The 20,244-nt window shown below is 45.7% G+C and overlaps 1 protein-coding gene across 5 annotated transcripts in view; it reads left to right on the top strand.

The window, feature by feature from the left end:
* MCC (MCC regulator of WNT signaling pathway) overlaps positions 1-20,244 on the top strand; it is a 652,269-nt gene that overhangs the window by 467,120 nt on the left and 164,905 nt on the right. For all 5 annotated transcript variants that reach the window (XM_063964137.1, XM_063964138.1, XM_063964139.1 and 2 more), the window contains one exon: positions 17,929-18,075. In XM_063964137.1, coding sequence (XP_063820207.1) covers positions 17,929-18,075 — 147 coding nt within the window. The remainder of the gene's footprint in view (positions 1-17,928; positions 18,076-20,244) is intronic.

The raw sequence follows: 20,244 nt of genomic DNA, 5'->3' as shown, positions 1-20,244 counted from the left end.
CAAACACCGGGCCCATCTAGGAGTGGCACTGCAGTGTCACGCAGGATGTCCCTTCCAAAAAACCCTCCCCAATCAGCACATGATGCAAAGAAAAAGAAAAGAAAAAAGAGGTGCAAGATGGAATTGTCCTTGGGCCCTCCCACCCACCCTTATGTTGTATAAACAAAACAGGACATGCACACTTTAACCAACCCATCATTTCAGTGACAGGGTCTGCCACACGACTGTGACTGATATGACGGGTTGGTTTGGACCCCCCCCAAAAAAGAAGCAATTAATCTCTCCTTGCACAAACTGGCTCTACAGAGGCAAGATGTCCACCTCATCTTCACCCTCCGATATATCACCGTGTACATCCCCCTCCTCACAGATTATCAATTCGTCCCCACTGGAATCCACCATCTCAGCTCCCTGTGTACTTTGTGGAGGCAATTGCTGCTGGTCAATGTCTCCGCGGAGGAATTGATTATAATTCATTTTAATGAACATCATCTTCTCCACATTTTCTGGATGTAACCTCGTACGCCGATTGCTGACAAGGTGAGCGGCGGCACTAAACACTCTTTCGGAGTACACACTTGTGGGAGGGCAACTTAGGTAGAATAAAGCCAGTTTGTGCAAGGGCCTCCAAATTGCCTCTTTTTCCTGCCAGTATAAGTACGGACTGTGTGACGTGCCTACTTGGATGCGGTCACTCATATAATCCTCCACCATTCTATCGATGTTGAGAGAATCATATGCAGTGACAGTAGACGACATGTCCGTAATCGTTGTCAGGTCCTTCAGTCCGGACCAGATGTCAGCATCAGCAGTCGCTCCAGACTGCCCTGCATCACCGCCAGCGGGTGGGCTCGGAATTCTGAGCCTTTTCCTCGCACCCCCAGTTGCGGGAGAATGTGAAGGAGGAGATGTTGACAGGTCGCGTTCCGCTTGACTTGACAATTTTGTCACCAGCAGGTCTTTCAACCCCAGCAGACCTGTGTCTGCCGGAAAGAGAGATCCAAGGTAGGCTTTAAATCTAGGATCGAGCACGGTGGCCAAAATGTAGTGCTCTGATTTCAACAGATTGACCACCCGTGAATCCTTGTTAAGCGAATTAAGGGCTGCATCCACAAGTCCCACATGCCTAGCGGAATCGCTCCCTTTTAGCTCCTTCTTCAATGCCTCCAGCTTCTTCTGCAAAAGCCTGATGAGGGGAATGACCTGACTCAGGCTGGCAGTGTCTGAACTGACTTCACGTGTGGCAAGTTCAAAGGGCATCAGAACCTTGCACAACGTTGAAATCATTCTCCACTGCACTTGAGACAGGTGCATTCCACCTACTATATCGTGCTCAATTGTATAGGCTTGAATGGCCTTTTGCTGCTCCTCCAACCTCTGAAGCATATAGAGGGTTGAATTCCACCTCGTTACCACTTCTTGCTTCAGATGATGGCAGGGCAGGTTCAGTAGTTTTTGGTGGTGCTCCAGTCTTCTGTACGTGGTGCCTGTACTCCGAAAGTGTCCCGCAATTTTTCTGGCCACCGACAGCATCTCTTGCACGCCCCTGTCGTTTTTTAAAAAATTCTGCACCACCAAATTCAAGGTATGTGCAAAACATGGGACGTGCTGGAATTTGCCCATATTTAATGCACACACAATATTGCTGGCGTTGTCCGATGCCACAAATCCACAGGAGAGTCCAATTGGGGTAAGCCATTCCGCGATGATCTTCCTCAGTTGCCGTAAGAGGTTTTCAGCTGTGTGCGTATTCTGGAAAGCGGTGATACAAAGCGTAGCCTGCCTAGGAAAGAGTTGGCGTTTGCGAGATGCTGCTACTGGTGCCGCCGCTGCTGTTCTTGCGGCGGGAGTCCATACATCTACCCAGTGGGCTGTCACAGTCATATAGTCCTGACCCTGCCCTGCTCCACTTGTCCACATGTCCGTGGTTAAGTGGACATTGGGTACAACTGCATTTTTTAGGACACTGGTGAGTCTTTTTCTGACGTCCGTGTACATTCTCGGTATCGCCTGCCTAGAGAAGTGGAACCTAGATGGTATTTGGTAACGGGGGCACACTGCCTCAATAAATTGTCTAGTTCCCTGTGAACTAACGGCGGATACCGGACGCACGTCTAACACCAACATAGTTGTCAAGGACTCAGTTATCCGCTTTGCAGTAGGATGACTGCTGTGATATTTCATCTTCCTCGCAAAGGACTGTTGAACAGTCAATTGCTTACTGGAAGTAGTACAAGTGGGCTTACGACTTCCCCTCTGGGATGACCATCGACTCCCAGCGGCAACAACAGCAGCGCCAGCAGCAGTAGGCGTTACACGCAAGGATGCATCGGAGGAATCCCAGGCAGGAGAGGACTCGTCAGAATTGCCAGTGACATGGCCTGCAGGACTATTGGCATTCCTGGGGAAGGAGGAAATTGACACTGAGGGAGTTGGTGGGGTGGTTTGCGTGAGCTTGGTTACAAGAGGAAGGGATTTACTGGTCAGTGGACTGCTTCCGCTGTCACCCAAAGTTTTTGAACTTGTCACTGACTTATTATGAATGCGCTGCAGGTGACGTATAAGGGAGGATGTTCCGAGGTGGTTAACGTCCTTACCCCTACTTATTACAGCTTGACAAAGGGAACACACGGCTTGACACCTGTTGTCCGCATTTCTGGTGAAATACCTCCACACCGAAGAGCTGATTTTTTTGGTATTTTCACCTGGCATGTCAACGGCCATATTCCTCCCACGGACAACAGGTGTCTCCCCGGGTGCCTGACTTAAACAAACCACCTCACCATCAGAATCCTCCTGGTCAATTTCCTCCCCAGCGCCAGCAACACCCATATCCTCCTCATCCTGGTGTACTTCAACACTGACATCTTCAATCTGACTATCAGGAACTGGACTGCGGGTGCTCCTTCCAGCACTTGCAGGGGGCGTGCAAATGGTGGAAGGCGCATGCTCTTCACGTCCAGTGTTGGGAAGGTCAGGCATCGCAACCGACACAATTGGACTCTCCTTGTGGATTTGGGATTTCAAAGAACGCACAGTTCTTTGCGGTGCTTTTGCCAGCTTGAGTCTTTTCAGTTTTCTAGCGAGAGGCTGAGTGCTTCCATCCTCATGTGAAGCTGAACCACTAGCCATGAACATAGGCCAGGGCCTCAGCCGTTCCTTGCCACTCCGTGTGGTAAATGGCATATTGGCAAGTTTACGCTTCTCCTCCGACAATTTTATTTTAGGTTTTGGAGTCCTTTTTTTACTGATATTTGGTGTTTTGGTTTTGACATGCTCTGTACTATGCCATTGGGCATCGGCCTTGGCAGACGACGTTGCTGGCATTTCATCGTCTCGGCCATGACTAGTGGCAGCAGCTTCAGCACGAGGTGGAAGTGGATCTTGATCTTTCCCTAATTTTGGAACCTCAACATTTTTGTTCTCCATATTTTACTAGGCACAACTAAAAGGCACCTCAGGTAAACAATGGAGATGGATGGATTGGATACTAGTATACAATTATGGACGGGCTGCCGAGTGCCGACACAGAGGTAGCCACAGCCGTGAACTACCGCACTGTACTGTGTCTGCTGCTAATATATAGACTGGTTGATAAAGAGATAGTATACTCGTAACTAGTATGTATGTATAAAGAAAGAAAAAAAAACCACGGTTAGGTGGTATATACAATTATGGACGGGCTGCCGAGTGCCGACACAGAGGTAGCCACAGCCGTGAACTACCGCACTGTACTGTGTCTGCTGCTAATATATAGACTGGTTGATAAAGAGATAGTATACTCGTAACTAGTATGTATGTATAAAGAAAGAAAAAAAAACCACGGTTAGGTGGTATATACAATTATGGACGGGCTGCCGAGTGCCGACACAGAGGTAGCCACAGCCGTGAACTACCGCACTGTACTGTGTCTGCTGCTAATATAGACTGGTTGATAAAGAGATAGTATACTCGTAACTAGTATGTATGTATAAAGAAAGAAAAAAAAACCACGGTTAGGTGGTATATACAATTATGGACGGGCTGCCGAGTGCCGACACAGAGGTAGCCACAGCCGTGAACTACCGCACTGTACTGTGTCTGCTGCTAATATAGACTGGTTGATAAAGAGATAGTATACTACTAATATTATATATACTGGTGGTCAGGTCACTGGTCACTAGTCACACTGGCAGTGGCACTCCTGCAGCAAAAGTGTGCACTGTTTTAATATAATATTATGTACTCCTGGCTCCTGCTATAACCTATAACTGGCACTGCAGTAGTGCTCCCCAGTCTCCCCCACAATTATAAGCTGTGTGAGCTGAGCAGTCAGACAGATATATATAATATTATATATAGATAATAGATGATGCAGCACACTGGCCTGAGCCTGAGCAGTGCACACAGATATGGTATGTGACTGAGTCACTGTGTGCTGTGTATCGCTTTTTTCAGGCAGAGAACGGATTATAAATAAAACTGGTGGTCACTATCAGCAAAACTCTGCACTGTACTGAGTACTCCTAATGCTCCCCAAAATTAGTAAATCAAGTGTCTCTCTAATCTATTCTAAACGGAGAGGACGCCAGCCACGTCCTCTCCCTATCAATCTCAATGCACGTGTGAAAATGGCGGCGACGCGCGGCTCCTTATATAGAATCCGAGTCTCGCGATAGAATCCGAGCCTCGCGAGAATCCGACAGCGTCATGATGACGTTCGGGCGCGCTCGGGTTAACCGAGCAAGGCGGGAAGATCCGAGTCGCTCGGACCCGTGAAAAAAAACATGAAGTTCTGGCGGGTTCGGATTCAGAGAAACCGAACCCGCTCATCTCTAGTAAATATGTTGCGTGGTGTGAGGCCAGGAAGGCCCCTACAGAGGAATTTCAACTGGGTCGTTTCCTGCATTTCCTGCAAACAGGACTGTCTATGGGCCTAAAATTAGGGTCCATTAAGGTTCAAATTTCGGCCCTGTCGATTTTCTTCCAGAAAGAACTGGCTTCAGTTCCTGAAGTTCAGACGTTTGTCAAGGGGGTACTGCATATACAGCCTCCTTTTGTGCCTCCAGTGGCACCTTGGTATCTCAATGTAGTTTTGGGGTTCCTAAAATCACATTGGTTTGAACCACTCACCACTGTGGACTTAAAATATCTCACATGGAAAGTGGTAATGCTGTTAGCCCTGGCTTCAGCCAGGCGTGTCTCAGAATTGGCGGCTTTATCCTATAAAAGCCCTTACCTAATTTTTCATACGGACAGGGCAGAATTGAGGACTCGTCCTCAATTTCTCCCTAAGGTGGTTTCAGCGTTTCACTTGAACCAGCCTATTGTGGTACCTGCGGCTACTAGGGACTTGGAGGACTCCAAGTTGCTGGACGTAGTCAGGGCCCTGAAAATATATGTTTCCAGGACGGCTGGAGTCAGAAAATCTGACTCGCTGTTTATTCTGTATGCACCCAACAAGCTGGGTGCTCCTGCTTCTAAGCAGACTATTGCTCGTTGGATTTGTAGTACAATTCAGCTTGCACATTCTGTGGCAGGCCTGCCACAGCCAAAATCTGTAAAAGCCCATTCCACAAGGAAAGTGGGCTCATCTTGGGCGGCTGCCCGAGGGGTCTCGGCTTTACAACTTTGCCGAGCAGCTACTTGGTCAGGGGCAAACACGTTTGCTAAATTCTACAAATTTGATACCCTGGCTGAGGAGGACCTGGAGTTCTCTCATTCGGTGCTGCAGAGTCATCCGCACTCTCCCGCCCGTTTGGGAGCTTTGGTATAATCCCCATGGTCCTTACGGAGTTCCCAGCATCCACTAGGACGTCAGAGAAAATAAGAATTTACTTACCGATAATTCTATTTCTCGTAGTCCGTAGTGGATGCTGGGCGCCCATCCCAAGTGCGGATTGTCTGCAATACTTGTACATAGTTATTGTTACAAAAATCGGGTTATTATTGTTGTGAGCCATCTTTTCAGAGGCTCCTCTGTTATCATGCTGTTAACTGGGTTCAGATCACAGGTTGTACGGTGTGATTGGTGTGGCTGGTATGAGTCTTACCCGGGATTCAAAATCCTTCCTTATTGTGTACGCTCGTCCGGGCACAGTATCCTAACTGAGGCTTGGAGGAGGGTCATAGGGGGAGGAGCCAGTGCACACCAGGTAGTCCTAAAGCTTTTACTTTTGTGCCCAGTCTCCTGCGGAGCCGCTATTCCCCATGGTCCTTACGGAGTTCCCAGCATCCACTACGGACTACGAGAAATAGAATTATCGGTAAGTAAATTCTTATTATATACTGTATGACTTGGAGCTAGTGACTGAATTTGGAATATAACTGCATACACTGTTCCGGGGGCTGTTTCATTGACTTAACCTGCCTGTGAAAATGGACCAGTGTCTATTTCCCATTCTCTGTCTGTATTTGTCTTCACTTTTTAACTATGCATATGCAGTGACATGGTAATTATGGTAATCATAGTATAAACAAATAAATAAATAAATAAAATGCACTAATTCATATACAGGTTTGCCCTGAATGCAGCTCACCGGCAGCTCTTATAAGAGATTTTTTTACGCATTTGAACAGACGTGAAAAAATCCCAGATAATTAGGGGGTTAATGGGTGTCTCGACCCTGTTAACACACCAATTGGTGAACTTTTTACTGATTCTGTGTGTAAACGCCCAATAACATGTTAACGGATGTTAACAAGGGGCTTGGGTGAAAAAGGGTCTGGAATTGAATAGACTCAAGCATTAAATCCTGAGGCTACCACCCTTTTTTCATCCGTGGTAATTTACTGCAGATAATTGAATTTCCCCCCATAATATAATGATTAAAAAAAACTTTTAATTGCACATACAATTGATTTGAAATATTTATTTTGTGTATTAAAAAAGCGCTGAAAGCTGACACAACCTTCAGAAAGAAAGATCATATTTTTGTGTCAATTTTAAATTGTCACCAGTGTGAAAATATCCTAAGGCCAGAGAAACTTTAAGGTATTAATGGATCAAGCAGATACTAGAATGAAATGCAGCTGACAAGCACTTGGTCACAGTTAAAATAAATGCTATCTCCCCGCCACATCAGAACCTCCAGGCCTGCCGGGAGAATAATGTAATGGCAGACAGACAGGCTGATTAGGTTTTTTTAAATGCGACCTATGAATACCTGCTCACATAGTCTAGCACAAAAGTATGTGTATAAAATATATATATAATGATTATTTATATATATATATTGGGTGTGGTATATAAGGTCGATAGTAACTAGGTCGACAGGGTCTAGGTCGACAGGTCAAAAAAAAGTTTTTTTTTTTTTTTTTTTTTTTGTGGTGTCGTTTTCTCCGTACAGTGACTAGGAACCCCAATTAGTGCACCGTGTCCCCTCGCATGGTTCGCTTCGCTCGGGCAGTTACTATTCCCAATCGTAGTCCGTGTGGATCGTTAAGTGTGAAAAAGTTTTTTAAAAACAGAAAAAAATTGTGAAAAACTCATGTTGACCTGTCAACCTAGAACATGTCGCCCTAGAGACCCTGTCGACCTAGTAACTGTTGACCAATAGTGGTCGACCTAGTTACTGTGGACCTAGAGACAGGATCCCATATTTATTATGTGTGAGTGTATATATATATATGTGTGTGTGTGTATATATATATATATATATATATGTATGTGGTGTCGTTTTCTCCGTACAGTGACTAGGAACCCCAATTAGTGCACCGTGTCCCCTCGCATGGTTCGCTTCGCTCGGGCAGTTACTATTCCCAATCGTAGTCCGTGTGGATCGTTAAGTATGAAAAAGTTTAAAAAAAAAAAGAAAAAAATTGTGAAAAACTCATGTCGACCTTTTGACCTGTCAACCTAGAACATGTCGCCCTAGAGACCCTGTCGACCTAGTAACTGTTGACCAATAGTGGTCGACCTTGTTACTGTGGACCTAGAGACCGGATCCCATATTTATTATGTGTGAGTGTGTATATATATATATATGTGTGTGTGTGTGTGTATATATATATATATATATATGTATGTGTGTATATATATATATATGTGTGTGTGTGTGTGTGTGTGTATATATATATATATATATATATATATATATATATATATACCTCCACACTATACTTAGCCCATGTTCCTGGCACAGTGGTCTTCGTTTCCTGGTGGAATGTCCCGGGACTGTGATGGGAGCCATTGGGTAGGATGTGCAACCCGGCTACCACTCCATGTTGCCATGAAAGCATGTGCCAGATTTGTTGGCTACATAATCACTGGAGAGAACAGTGGAGTACACGGAAGTCATGTAATGTTAATGAAGCCAGCCTGAGATGATGTGTGCTTTGTGACATGGAGGGAAATGTATCATATCTTCTAAAGAGAAGTGAAGAAGTTGCCCATAGTAAACAATCAGCTTCAAGCTAGCATTCATCAAGTACATTCTATAAATAGATAGGTAGAAGCTTATTGGTTGCTATGGGCAACTTCTACACTCTTCAGAGGATTTGGAACATCTCCCCCACAGTGTTATCCTGTTGGAAGTAGACATTAGAAGATGGGTAGACTTTGACCATAGAAACATGCGTATGGTCAGCAACAATATTCAGGTACACTGTGACATTTAAAGGAGGATCAATTTGTTTAAATTAGCCTAATAAGAGCCAGCAAAACATTTCCCACTCTATTACTCCACCACCAGCAGCCTGAACCATTAAATTCGATGCATTTGCTGTAACAGAAATAGTGATTTGTCATACCGGGATACGTTTTCCCAATTTTCAGCTATATTAGTGATCCAGCTAGGATGCGGGCAGGGCACAGGGGTAGTACATTGGTGGCACGCACGTACAATAAGTGGGTGTGGCCTGCTGGGAAGGGGGCACAGCCACGTCGGCATCACTAATGGGTGCATGCCCCAGCCATTGGTGTCACTGATGAAAGCGTGCATGCTGGGCTTCCCCCAAGCTCTTCCTTTAATGTGAATAGATGCCATGCACATGCGGCTGTTTTAGCAGGGTGCCACTAAACGGGCAGGGTGCATTTTGCCCTTTAAAAATTTGGAAGGGAGCAGCACTCTGCTAAAACAGCCTAGCGTGAACACTGTGTATTAATATGCACTGTATATTTACACACTCGTACTGAAATGTATTTATGTATATGTGCGTATGTCTATATGTGTATGTGTGTGTGCATACGTGTATGTACCCTACACCTACAGTATCTATTAATATCCATTTGAAAGTTCCCTTTTTCTGTTCCATGGCAGTGATCCATTACTTATGAGATTAGCGTGTATTCAGCTTGTCATCAGTCACAGCTCCTTAGGAGGAGATTGCTGGATGCCTGCCAGTCTCTTATCACGGGGGTTCATGTGACTGATGAGAGGTGAAGGTACACACAAGTGCAGAGTCAGGAGCTGTAATTCTAATCAGAGACTGAAGCCTGGCTAATTGCTTGGGGTGCTACCTTGGTGTTTTGTTTCTATCTCCTTATCTGTATTGTGTCAGGGGGTATCTGAAACGCATTTGATTCGTATTCTGCTTTCCACAAACATGTGTCTGCTAATGCAATCATATTCTCTCATTATGCGCTGACTATTCATTAGTTTGTGCAGCAAGTGCCGACCATTGAAAGAATCATACAAGGTTAATTAGGGTTTGGAAAAACAAGACGGTAATGATAAAAGTGATATTCATGTGTAATGGCAGACAGGCACACATACATATTAATATCATTAAAGTCAAACTTGGTATTGTTATTAACTATTAGTAGGTGAAGTTGTCATGTCTTTAAATCTGAAATATACACATTTCAGAAAATGTGGGTTCTAATCCCACAGCAATTACCACCTCATATAATTGACCTAAGCAACCATTTCATGTAGAAAATAAGAATGATAGACAGAATCTGTCTGTCTATGACACAGAGGACATATCTAAGACCAATGTCACAGTAATGCGTCGGGATGTAATGGCGTCAGAGATCGCCGGAGGTGCGAGATACTGGCCAATCTTGGACATTTTTTGTTAAAAGGGCAATCACTTACAAGGCAAAACAATGCTTTGTAAGTGATTGCCCCTTTAAAAAAAATATCCGCGATCATCCGGCATCCCTCACCTCCGGCGATCTCTGATGCCATTACATCCCGCCCCTAGTGGTTATGTGTGAGCAAGTATGTCGATCCCCGTTTATTGTATGTATGCGCCTGTGTATATTAATGTGTGCATCAGTGGTCTGCAACTCATACGTTCCAACCTGTACACTTTTTTTTCTAATATTTTTCTGTTTTTCTATTTGGCATTGACATTTTGAGCTAATTAAACTTGGTCTGCTTAATGTAGCATAAATCTGTTTCACCAATTAGCTTAATGGAGCCCAAGTTAATTTATTCAGAAAATCAGTGCCAATTATAGGAACAGGCAAAAGTGCATGGCAGTCTGCATTATCCCCTGTACTAATATGCCACTACTCTCATAGAATCCCAAGGCTCCTCCACCCCGCCATTTTTATAAGGGCTGTAGTCACTGGAGGAGGGGGTGAGCAGGAGGCCACAATAATGGAACACCCCTCATCCCTCTTTTATCCATAGCAGTTTTAAAATGGCAAACTGAAATGCAAACCGTCACAAAGCATAAATGTGGGACTAAAAATTATTTGTTATGCTTTATTTTTGTCATGTGCATTATGCATTTTTTTTAATTGTATTATATCATACTTTACAAAACCTATAAAAACAAAGTTCATACCATAAAACAAAAATGCACTGCGATCCGTTCTCAGTCACAGAGACTATAACTATTCATGTGGCATGCACCTGTGTGACCTGTTTGTACATGCACTGACAATCGCATCAACTCGTAACTACAGTACAGATGTTTCATGATTATTACATTTTCTCACAGCAGTCAGCAGTTGTATCAGGTGCTCTTAACTTCTATGGTTAGTAAACGTTTTCATTGGTCTGTGAATAGTAACTTAGTATCTAAGGTTGAAAAAAGAGAGTTGTCCACCGAGTTCAACCTATTTGTGGTCTTCTGTGCAGTATTATTTTTGGACTACATCTTGTCTGATGCCGATGTCAGCCGTTGTGTTTTATTCCCCTTTTTTTTTAATAACTATAGTGCGTGACTACGCACTATAACCCTGGATATCCTTATCCATTAGGAATTTATCTAACCCATTCTTAAAGGTGTTGACTGAGTCCGCCATTACAACTCTCTCAGGCAGGGAATTACAAACACGTATTGTCCTTACTGTGAAAAAACCTTTTCGCCACTTTGTGTGGAATCTTCTCTAACCTAAGCGAGTGTCCGTGTGTCCTCTGTGCTGATCTTACCAGAAACAGGTCCTGCGCAAGCTCTGTGTATTGTCCCCTTATATATTTGTAGATGTTGATCATGTCTCCTATTAGTCTACTCCCTTCCAGTGTAAATATGCCTAGCCTTGCAAGCCTTTCCTCCTATTCCAGCGTCTCCATGCCCCCAGTTAGTTTGGTCGCCCGCCTCTGAACCTTTTCTAGCTCTAGGATATCCTTTTTGTAGTATGGTGCCTAAAATACATATATTTGTTTTGTTTATGTTTGATTTAAAGGCCCATACACACTGGAGCGATTTTGAGCTGAAAGCAGCTCACTTTTGGTGTTTTGAGGTTGCTTTCAGCTCAAAACCGCCCAGTGTGTATGCCCCGGCGATGAACCGTAATGCGCGCTCCCGCTTCATCACGGGCAGCCACGACTCATCTGCTGGTATTACCAGCAGATGATTGGAGGGGTGGACGGCTTTCCATTGCGTCCTGCTATGGAAAGCCGTTCACCCCCGCTGACATCGCTGGGCAGGGGGAAAATCGCTCAGTGTGTATGCTTTGAGCGATTTTCAGCCCAGCAATGTCGGCGATCATCGCTATGCATACACGCTGGGCAAAAACGCCCAGTGTGTATGCACCTTAAAAGCCACTACTGACGGGAGAGATGTGTGCTGAGCGATCTTAACACAGACCGCTTAGCACACATCTCTCCCCCCTGCTCAGCACAGCGCGATGTGTGCTGAGCGAGGGGGACGGATGGGGGGGACGCTCATTTCACCCAGCGGGTGAAATGAGTGATTTGCTAGATTGAGCCTGCATGCAGGCCAATCTAGCACTGGCGATAGCGACGCACGGAGCCGCGCATCGCTATCGGTGTGGGCGGTACATACGGAGAGATCAGTGCTTAACTTCTAAGCAATCTAGTCAAATTGCTTAGAATTTAAGCACTGATCTCTCCGTATGTACCCCCCTTAAGTGTGTGAATTTTTTCACTTTGTTGTGATTGACTAATGGCCTTCAATTCCCCGACCTGCTGATTGGCGGCCAGCGATGAGTGGCAATACGTCGGGAAATTAGGGAAATTAAACGTGTTAAAAATGTTAATGTGTCGATTGGTCGGGATCGGGGAATCGGGATGTTTAAACATGTTTGATATTTACGATTGCCCAAAACAACCGTCAGGGGATCAGGACATTGCCCCAATACATCTGTTATGAATGCGGGACATAACTGTAATTGATGCTTTTTCTGAGAGATGGTCATTGTAAATGCGTGATCAGACTGTATTTTTATGTGTCGGCCTGTAAAATACATATAATTTTCTAGGGGACACGGCTGGCTGGAATGTATAGTCAGGGGGCAGGAAGGATTTGAAGAAGTGGTTTACTAAGAAGCATTTAAAGCTTTGGAGGTTGGTGAACAGTCTGATCGGTTGTAGAGGTGTATAATGGAAGCAATGGTGGGATTGTGGTTATCACTGGGGAGTCGAGGCAGCAGTAATCTGTGAGAGAGGACAGGAGGGAGTGTAAAAGTGAGAGGAGGCAGAGATGTAGTGGGGTAGTCCAGAGGTGAGAATATGGGGAGCCAGAGTGGGGATTGTCAGGAGAAAATGGATGGATACTTTATGTAATTCTCTCCATAAATTAGATTGTGGAGTAATTACAAGGGTCAGTGGCGGATCCAGGTGGGTGGCACTCGGGCCCGTGCCCCCCCTGTCATTTGTGGCCTCCGTCCCCTCCCGGTGCTGCACAGGGAGATGACGGGCGCCCGCTGAGATTGTGTTACCAGCGGGCGCCCGTCTCCCTGCACAGTGGCAGCCGGAGGCAGCAGCTGAGTACTGAGCTCCGGCTTCCGGCGCTGTCACTGTGCGGCGTGCGCTATGGGAGAGACGTCAGTCATGACGTCTCTCTCATAGTGCTGACTGAGGAGCGGACGCCAAGAGGAGGACTACAGCGGTCTGGAAGCGGGAACGGTGTTCTGTAAGTATGATGTTTTTTTTTCTTCCTTAGTGCAGCGGGGGCATCTACTGGGGGCAAACTACGGGGGGACATTACTACTGGGGGCATCAACAAGGGGCATTACTACTGGGGGGGGCATTACTACTGGGGGCAAACTACTGGGGGGCATCTACTGGGGGCATTACTACTGGGGGTCATCTATTGGGGGCATTACTACTGAGGGCAGCTACTGGGGGACATTTTTACTGGGGGCCATCTACTGGGGGCATTATTACTGGGGGGCATCTACTGGGGGCATTACTACGGGGGGGGGTCATCTATTGGGGGAACACTCCTAGGGGTCATTACTACTGGGGGCAAACTACTGGAGGACATTATTACTGGGGACAAACTACTGGGGGGCATCTACTGGGGGCAAACTACTGGGGGCCAACTACAAAGGGGCTAACTACTGGGGGCATACTACAGGAGGGCATTACTACTGGCGGCGTAACTACAGGGGCATTACTACTAGCGGCTTAACTACAGGGGCAATACTACTTAGGGGCTAAACTACAGGGGGGACAAACTACTGGGGGCATAACTACAGGAGCCAAACTACTGGGGGATAACTACAGGGGCCAAACTACTGGGGGCATTACTACTGGGGACTAAACTACAAGGGGGCATTACTACAGGGGCTAAACTACAATGGGGCAAACTACAGGGGGGCATTACTACTGGTGGCTAAACTACAAGCAGGCAAACTACTGGGGGCATTACCACTGGGAGGCTAAACTAAAGGGGGCGGGGGTAAACTACTGGGGTCATAACTGCAGGGGCATTACCACTGGGGGCATAACTACTAGGGCGCTAAATGACTGGGGGCATTACTACTGGGGGCAATACGGGCATTGCATAAGGGGCACCACTACTATGGGGTCTATATAAGGGGCACTACCAGTACAGTGGACATTGCATAATGAGCGCTACAACTGTGGGCATTGTATAAGAAGCGCCACCTCACATGCACCGAAGCCGCACGCAAATGTACTTGCCCCTTCCATGGTGCCCCCCCTATCATTTTCTTCTGGATCCGCCCCTGACAAGGATTATGTGACTATATAAAAGCATAAAGTACCCTTATACAGGTCTCTGAGGCATAGTCGCCAACGTTCTGGCTGTGTATTCCGGAAGAGGTCAGCCAGGTGAGCATAGCACGGAGCAGTGTAAGGGTGTAACAAGTCTTAGGGGGCAGGGCAGAAGTGCAGCAAATCAAATGAGGCCGGTCCAAGGGCGTATTTTCCGCGATTCCAATATTACCGGCGTTGCACAGTGCGGGGCGTGACTATGATGACACAATTCAGCGTGAATCGCGTAATCGCCGGGGTAAGTGGTGGGTGCAGCCAGATTCCAGGAGACTTGTCCACTTTTCTGGGTGGCCGGGAGGGCCACTTGATTTCCGTGAGTCTCCCAGCCGGGAGAGTAGGCAACATGCTCTGAGGTGACTTTTATCACCTTTAATAATTTTCAGAAGTAGGTGCGATATTCGCTATTATACCTAAGATTTTGTAATGACCGCTGAATTGGTATTAGAATCAGTGGTGTAGCCAGCTTTGATATCAGGGGGAGCAAAGTTGGAAAAATAGTCGCATTAGGCCAAATGTTTCAAAATTCATATCTCCTCATCTAAATACATTATTTGCATCCAAATGACAACCCCTTCTCTGCTGAGAGTTTTCTCACACCTGTGCTGAGGTCATTTTTTTTCACATTTGAACTTGTCAGATTCTAACATCAATATCTACTGGTTTTTTTTTATGCAGTACCCACACAATTTATACCTTGTTGTCTTTTTTTACTCAATCTAACATGAAAAAAAAACTGTTTTTAATCAAATGACCAAAATGTATTTATTTTTTTAATTGAAATTTTAGGAAAGGGGACCAAACATGATTTTTATATTTTTATTTTTGTCCGTCTCATATAAAACACAAATACTTTGGTTCTTGTTTTGCTAGTAATCCAGCTTTCCAAACTAGTAAAAAGTGGGATTCTTAGGTTGGTTTTCACCAAAACAAAAACTGCACTTGAAATTTTTTTATTTCACTGTCGCGATTTAAATGCTTCCTATGTATAGGAAGAGGAGTATGGTAGCCCAATAAGGCATAGCATTTTATAATCTAGACAACCTACCTCATTAAACGAGACACCACTGTTTTTTATTTGACATCAGATGCGGGAGAATGAAACCCCCCCCCCCCGCCATGTGAGAAGAAAATTATTTTGTGTATCCTTCCATTATTGTCTGGTAATCACTACTAACGAGGCACATCGTTTGAAAGAGGAGACACCTCTCTTTCAAGACAGGGTGCCCCCACGTGTGTGCATGCCAGTATGGGGAAGATAGGACACGTGTAGGGAGGCCAATCCCGGGATTGGCGGGATCCCGGGATTTAGGCCCAAAAACGGCCGGGATTCAATCCCGGGATTGGAAGCTCCAATCCCGGGGATTGAGGAATCAGCGTTGAACGTCCTCAGGACGTCAGATGCTGCCTGGCTCCCTCCTCCCGTCTCCCCCTGCGCAGCGTGACCTGTGCTGTCAGCAGCCGCAGAGCCGTAAAGTACTGCGGACTTCACCCGCCGCCTCCTCCAGGCTCCCCAGCACTCACCCGCCGAATCCTCCTCACCCGCTACCTCGCTGTGCAGGTTTGTAGGATTTTTTTATGTCTGCAGGGCGGATAGGGAGGGGCGGGGGCGACGGCCAGACACAGTCTAAAGCCAATCCCGGGAATCCCGGGATTGACCATTTTTCAATCCCGATACCCGGGATTGAAAAAATGGCCCGGGTTTGGCTTCCCTAGACACGTGCCCTTCCCCATCTAAAATATTTGTTTTTCTGGAGCACTAAGCAATTTTGTTGATGACGGACTTGCAGGAGAGTGGATAATGAATTCCACACGTCATCCGCAGTTTTAGTATACAGTACATGTGGATGACGAGTTGGACTCATCTGCAACAAAGTGGTTGTATCATTGACTCCCTCATCCTAACCACTAATTAGTCCCCGCATCGTCAATTTAGTTAATTTTCATTAACTCCCTCATTACCTCATAAAGAAAACCCTTTGCCTTAATTAACCCCAGTAAAAGCATTAACCCCTTTATCTTATCTCTGTTAAATAATTACCCCATTAACACCTTCATCCCCATAATAAAACCTACTTTCCCCTTTCTACCTATTAACTTTCCTAAACTGTACACATTAAACCGCCTATCCCCACAAGTATCACATTCTCAGACTGGCACCCAGCACAAAAATACACATTAGACAGCCTCCAGATGGCCCTGCACTGAGTGGTGCCCAGGGTTGTTTAAAAAAAAAAATGAATAGGACTGTGTGCAAGGCCCAAAGGAGACTCCACCATCACCAGCACCCCCTCATCTCCCCAGTGTCTCCACTTCCTCTCACCAGCGCCATCACTCTCATCCTCTCACCAACGGCCCATCTCCTCTATTCAGCGCACCCATACTCTCACTAGCATCCCCCCTCTACCTCTCACCAGTGTGCCTTCCTCTCGGCAGCATCAACCCTCTCACCGGTGCCCTCCCACATTCTCACAAAGGCTCTCATCCTCTCACCAGGGTCCCTTCCTCTAACCAGAGCACTAATACTCCTGCATGCATCCGCCCTCTCATCAGCGCCACCTCCTCTCATCAGCATCCCCACTCCTCACTAGAGCTGCCTCTCTCTCACCAGCGCCCTCATCCTCGCAGCAGCATCACCCTTTTCACCAGCACCCTCATCCTCTCAGCAGCATCACCGCTCTCACAGGTCCCGTCCCCCCGCGCCTCACAAGTGCTCTCATCCTCTCACCAGTGTCCACATCCACTCACCATTGCCCCTCTTTCTCTCATCTGTGCGCTCATCCTCTCACCATCGCCGCCCTCCTCTCATCTGTGCCCCCATCCTCACCAGCACTCCACCAGCGCACCCTAACACTAAAGTCCCCCATCCTCTAACCACCACCCACCTGGCACATGGGGACAGGAGGAGGCTACTCTTCACTGAAGTGGAGCCATGAGGTCATGAGATAATGGCTCCTTCAATCAGGTTACATCGGTCTTCCAGGAGTGGAGAGATGCAGTACGGGAGGTATGGGGATGGAGCCAATCACAGCGCACCGATGCAGCAGCAGTATAATTACCTCACTTGTTAAAGTAGTTGAAAATGGGGCCTATCTCTGATACGCGATAGTATTTAACATTTTTGCACCACATCCCCAACCTCTCCCCTCCTCGCCTATGTCACTGATTAGAACTCTCAACTATTCCTATATTGTTTATTATTCCTATACTGTTTCAATTCCTAAACAAATAGAAGTCATATGAATAACTTTAGATAAAGTGCCATTTTATGGTTTTTGAATTTGCATTTAAACATTTTTAATGAAGCGAGAAATATATATTAAAGGCAATTATTGTATTGAATTTTGTCATTCTTATGTATTAGTTTGAGATGTTTATCAAATCAGTGAGTATTTACTCCTTTTTTTTTTGTTTAACCTATTATTCAGATATTTTTATATTCCCTGCAGAGTCTTTACAGGAGTATTGATTCTAGTCACATCATTTTTCTTTTTTTCTTTTTATTACTGTACTGCTATGAGTTTCAACATTTTCTTGAACTTGAACAATATAACATGTCTTATTTCAGGTGCGAGAGCTGCAGACCCGGCTGCAGAGTGTCCAGGCAACAGGTCCCTCCAGTCCTAGTCGGCTCACTTCTGCAAGTAGACCGGTGAACCCAAGCACTGGGGAGCTGAGCACAAGCAGCAGCAGTAATGACATTCCCATAGCGAAGGTGAGATATGTGCGTCTGCTAGTGGCGCCGCCAGAGACGAGTCTGTGTGATTAGCTGCTCTGCAGCCATGACCTAATGGGAGAGCAGAGTCTACCCACCCCAGCAGGATACCATGCCCTCCGTGTTACAGCGTAATGGGCAGAAACCTTGTCGCAGCAAGGATGTCCAAACTCTTATGAATTATGCAAGACATTTGATGTAATGTATTCAGTTTAAATCGTGTATGATAGCTGGGCTTTTACTTTATAAGATTATTAAACTGTACATCTTTCTATTCATACATAAAGGGGAGCTATCAGTGAATTTCAAAACTAGAAATAGATTTATAAAAAAACAACTTATTTTGCCATTATTTAACAAATGTGAAAGAAAACCTATAATACAGGAATATATATGCCCATGCTTGGTACATGTATACAAAATGGAAAGACTGTTGCCTGCATCTAACAGCACTGCAAATATGTGTATCTAGCGTATAAAAGCATGGGTATTTTGTTTATATTTTGATCAGAACATTTAAGCTTGCAGCCCAGTGCCAAGGGCTCCCTAATCCCTGCAAGTTCCTAAACTAGCGTATATGCTTCACCACACCAGTATATTGAAGTTAAAATGCACTCACCTCTCAAATACAGAGAATAGCATCCAGGGTAGGCTTGTGTGCCACACTCAATAATGTCAGTTACATAATTCTGTATGGTGAAAGCCTAGCATAGGTGCACTGGACACCAATCACTTGTACGTCCTCTGCTGACAGCTGAGGCACCTGCAGACCATAGCAGAATCCCAGAGGGGAAGCTGCTATAAAAGAGGCAAGCCAGGAACTCTGTATACACCTGTGCCCCTGTTACATGTACAGTACTCCTTCACATCTGCTGGAGTGTCCCTGCATCAGCCCCGCTTGCAGTGGTATGGGCTGACGCAGACAGGGATTCATCCATTTATTGCTGGTTGCACCTGGTATGTGTGTGTGTCCCAGACTGGAGAGACTGAGAAAGTGCCTGGGGCCCTCCACCTTCCTCCACTGGGTGAGTGAGAAAGACTCAAGGGATTGGGGGGAACATAAAAAGAGACATGGAATACAAGATGAGGGCAAAACTGAGAAATGTGTCAAAAAGACGCCAGAATGGTGAGTGGTAGAAGAGATAGAGAAAAAGGAATAGACAAAGACATTGGAAAAAGGCGTTAATAGAAGGTGGGCAGACCGGAGGAGAAAATAGCAAGCTACCTGGTAAATGATGGGTTCACAATACTATTGTATGTGTGTGTGAATGTATACATCCAGCCTATAACCTTAAAACCACCTGCCTAATATTATGTAGGCCACCTCGTTACACCAAAACAGTTCTGACCTCTCGAGGCATGGACTTTACATGACCTTTGAAGGTGTCCTATGGTATCTGCCACTAAGAAGTTAGTAGCAGATCTTTAAGCCCTGCAAGTTGCGAGATGGGGCCTCCATGGCTCGGACTTGTTTTACCAGCTCATCCCACAAATGCTCGATCAGATCTGGAATCATTCCTGAACAATTTTTGTAGTGTGGCACGGCAGATTATCCCGATGAAAGAGGCCACCGTCATCAGGGAATACCGTTGCCATGAATGGGTATACTTGGTCTACAACAATGTTTAGGTAGATAGTACTTGTCAAAGTGACATGAACATGAATGCCAGGGCTTAATGTTTCCCAGCAGAGTATTGCCCAGAACATAAACGTGCCTTCACTGGCTTGCCTTCATCCTGGTGCCATCTCTTCGCCAGGTAAACAAGGCACCACGTACCACGCTGTCCACATAACTTAAAAGAGAATGTGATTCTTCAGACCAGATCACCTTCTTCCATTGCTACATGACTCAGTTCTGATGCTCACATGCCCATTGTAGGCATTTTCGGTGGTGGACAGAGGATAGCATGTGCACTCTGACTGGTCTGCAGCTTTGTAGCCCCATACACAGCAATCTGTGATGCACTGTGTGTTCTGATACCTTTATCTCATAGACAGCGATTACTTTTTCAGCAATGTGTAGTTCTTCTGTGGTATCAGACCAGATAGGCCAGGCTTCGCTCGCCACACACATCAGTAAGCATTGGGCACCCATGACCTTGTCACTAGTTCACCAGTTGTCTTTCCTAAGACCACTTTTGGTATGTACTAACCACTGCATATCAGGAA

This window comes from Pseudophryne corroboree, chromosome 1 (genome assembly GCF_028390025.1).
Source record: "Pseudophryne corroboree isolate aPseCor3 chromosome 1, aPseCor3.hap2, whole genome shotgun sequence".
In the NCBI taxonomy this organism is placed as follows: Eukaryota; Metazoa; Chordata; class Amphibia; order Anura; family Myobatrachidae; genus Pseudophryne; species Pseudophryne corroboree.
This window is presented reverse-complemented; position numbering and strand designations above follow the sequence as displayed.